Source organism: Cyprinodon variegatus, unplaced genomic scaffold (genome assembly GCF_000732505.1).
Source record: "Cyprinodon variegatus isolate N-32 unplaced genomic scaffold, C_variegatus-1.0 Scaffold1455, whole genome shotgun sequence".
In the NCBI taxonomy this organism is placed as follows: Eukaryota; Metazoa; Chordata; class Actinopteri; order Cyprinodontiformes; family Cyprinodontidae; genus Cyprinodon; species Cyprinodon variegatus.
The window spans coordinates 42,928-45,766 of NW_015151908.1; the positions used below are offsets into that span (position 1 = coordinate 42,928).

Genomic DNA, 2,839 nt, shown 5'->3' on the forward strand with positions numbered 1-2,839 from the left:
CTGTGGGAGCCGCTCAGACCCCCACATACCAGCGGTCTGGACTCGATGTTTCTTCTAAGCATAATCTTATTGATCTTTTCCTCCCAGGAGAATAAAAGCAAAGTTTGTCTTAAATAAATGAGAGATTAAATGATGATGAATCTGCTGAATGTTTGCTCACCTCACAGAACCAATGGATGGGTTGATGGAGACCAGGAGGAGCAGCTGATCAGTAGAAGCATCAGTGATCTGATTGTGACTCAGACTGGAAGACAAACACAGCACTCTGCATCATGTTAGGTTCTACTGGAACACGTCCATCAATCATCAGAACCACAGAGAAGAGCAGCAGGTTCCAGATGTCCTGCTGGACAGCGTCCTCTAGCAGAAGTCTGTCCTCCTCATAGAGACACTAACAGGGACAGGAGTCTCTCCTGGACCTGAATTCAGCATCATGGCTCATTGAAGCCTGATTGGCTGAGATCTAAGTCTGTGGATCAGCTGATCCACTTGATCTGGATCAGAACCGAGGGAATGTTTGGGTTTGTCTCCCACAGAGGGACGGTCTGGGACACTTACTCCAGGACTTGGACCTTGTGCAGATGTGTGATGAGTTGGAGCAGCAGCAGGTCGGTCAGCTGGCAGTGACTGAGGTCCAGCTCTGTTAGACCTTCAGAGTAGTCCAGCATCAGAACCAGAGCTGCACAGAGCCTCTGATCCAGTGTGCTGTGACTCAGGTCCAGTTCTCCTCCCAGGGCTCTGCACAGGGACACCGCCCGTCTCACCGTGTCCCTCTCACTGCCCACAGCCAGCAGGGACAGCAGCTGGACCAGGACCGTCTTACTGACCCTAAACAGCAGGAACAGAACAAAGAACTTCAGCATGAATGTGAAGCAGCTTCTCCCTGCTTCAGCTTCATCCTCCCTCCTCCTCCTCACCTGAGACGGACCCTGTCCAGGACAGGAAACAGCAGGTCCAGCCCGCCGTCCTCCACCTCACAGTCTCTGAGGTGGAGCTGTGTGTCCCTGCAGCTGTGTCTCAGGATGGAGGAGACGGCCCTGCAGTCAGCAGCCGTCACCCTCAGAGGCTCCTTCTGCTCCTCCTCTGCTAGCTCCACGCAGGAGGAGCAGGACAGGTCCACGCTGTGCTGCAGAGTCCTCAGCAGGGCTGCTGCTGCCTCCTGCTGGCTGTCAGAGGCAGCGCAGCAGTGGATGAAGCTCAGCAGCTGCTTCCTGTCCACACTGGTGGGAACAGAGAAGAACCAGTTAATGGAGAGGAGGGAACGGTTTATTATGGTCTGCAGTCCTGAGGAACAGGCTCTAACTTCTGACCTGAGATCAGAAACTTTGTGCAGCAGATGGAGGATGGACTGGATTCCCTCTGCTGGGATGGAGCTCCACAGCAGCTTCAGTTTAACTCCATCACTGTGTCTGAGGATGAAGAGCAGAGCAGCACAGTCCTCTGAGTCCAGCTCTGTGCAGCTCAGGTTGATCACATGATCCAGTGACCTCAGCAAACCAGGTATCATGTGACTGCTGAGAGCTCGGGAGATCTCTCTGATGGAAGTCCTCACAAAGCTGGGTCTGGGCCTGGAAGCAGAGGATCCACAACAACACTGTTTAGTTCCAGAGGCTGCTGATGGACGATCAGACCAACCGTTGATTAGAAGAATCAAAACCTCCATCTTTGAAGCACCATCCTGTGCAGAAAGGGCAGCAGCTGTGGAGCTCTCTCCTGTAAGAAGCTGTTCTTCTTCAGGTTGACGGTGATGGTCTGATCTGACGGCTGCTGCAGCAGATAGTGAAGCAGCTCCCAGTTCAACCGGCAGGAGCTCAGGTCTCCACCAACCTTCTTCAAGAAGGACAACGTCAGGTCCTGGTCCTGGACCTCATGGAGGAGGACCACAAGCTGCTGGAGAACATCTTCACTCAGCCTGCAGAGATCACAGATCAAACCTGAACTTATCTGGGTTTAGTTCAGCTGATGGAGATGAAGAAGACATCTACCTGACTGAGAGAGGAGCATCATGAAGCAGCAGACTGAAGAGACTCTGAGTAGGAAGGCGGGACTCAGTCAGGTCGACCCGTCTGACTGTCCAGAACCTCAGCAGAGACGCCAAACTGCTGCCAACCTTCAACAAGGTTCTCTGTGATGCTCCAACTGTGGTGGAAACCACAGAAAGCTCTTCAACAACCAGAGGAAAGGTCACTCTGCCTCTTCTCACCCACTGAGACAGGAACAAGGCCACAGCGTTGGACAGTCTGCAATCAGAAAGAGGAACAGAGACGATGGAGATGAAGAATAAATGGTTCAATATGACAGCAGATAAACGGTGAAGAAGAGACGTTGTTCTCCAGGTTCCTGCCTCAGACTGTGGAGCTGTGTTGTAGATCTGAAGAGGACAGAAGCTCCTCTGACTGACATCTTTCTGGCTGTGAGGATCAGATCCACTTTAGATCCACACAGACGGAGAACTCTGCCCACAGGGCTGCAGGTCTTCCTGCCCAACTCTCCTGTTAGACGCAGGTTGAAGTTCAGGAGCTGAAGAAGAGACACCAGCTGCTGGACCTCCTCTCTGGATCTGAATGGTGTGGATGAACAAACGATCTGGAAGAACCCTGGATCACAGCTGGAATACAGAGAGACCAATGAGACAAAAGATAAAAGAGCAAAGATGAAGAAGATCCTGATGGAGCAGAGATCAGCGAATTTAAGCATCTCTGTTTAGATTCATCAAAGATTATTAAACTGAAGAAATATAAATTTAGAAGAAAGAAATCCTGGATTCACCTGAGCTGTGAGATATAAGGCAGACACTGTAGGAAACTCCTCACTTCACTCTCTCCATGTGAGCAGTCTG

The 2,839-nt window shown here is 51.4% G+C and overlaps 1 protein-coding gene across 1 annotated transcript in view; it reads right to left on the reverse strand.

The window, feature by feature from the left end:
* The window catches only part of LOC107103468, a 25,972-nt gene that overhangs the window by 16,881 nt on the left and 6,252 nt on the right, over window positions 1–2,839 (reverse strand). The window contains exons 3-10 of the mRNA XM_015403189.1: window positions 2,770–2,836; window positions 2,345–2,608; window positions 1,986–2,240; window positions 1,664–1,912; window positions 1,311–1,568; window positions 918–1,220; window positions 559–828; window positions 161–244 (exon numbers count right to left, since the gene is read on the reverse strand). Coding sequence (XP_015258675.1) covers window positions 161–244; window positions 559–828; window positions 918–1,220; window positions 1,311–1,568; window positions 1,664–1,912; window positions 1,986–2,240; window positions 2,345–2,608; window positions 2,770–2,836 — 1,750 coding nt within the window. The remainder of the gene's footprint in view (window positions 1–160; window positions 245–558; window positions 829–917; window positions 1,221–1,310; window positions 1,569–1,663; window positions 1,913–1,985; window positions 2,241–2,344; window positions 2,609–2,769; window positions 2,837–2,839) is intronic.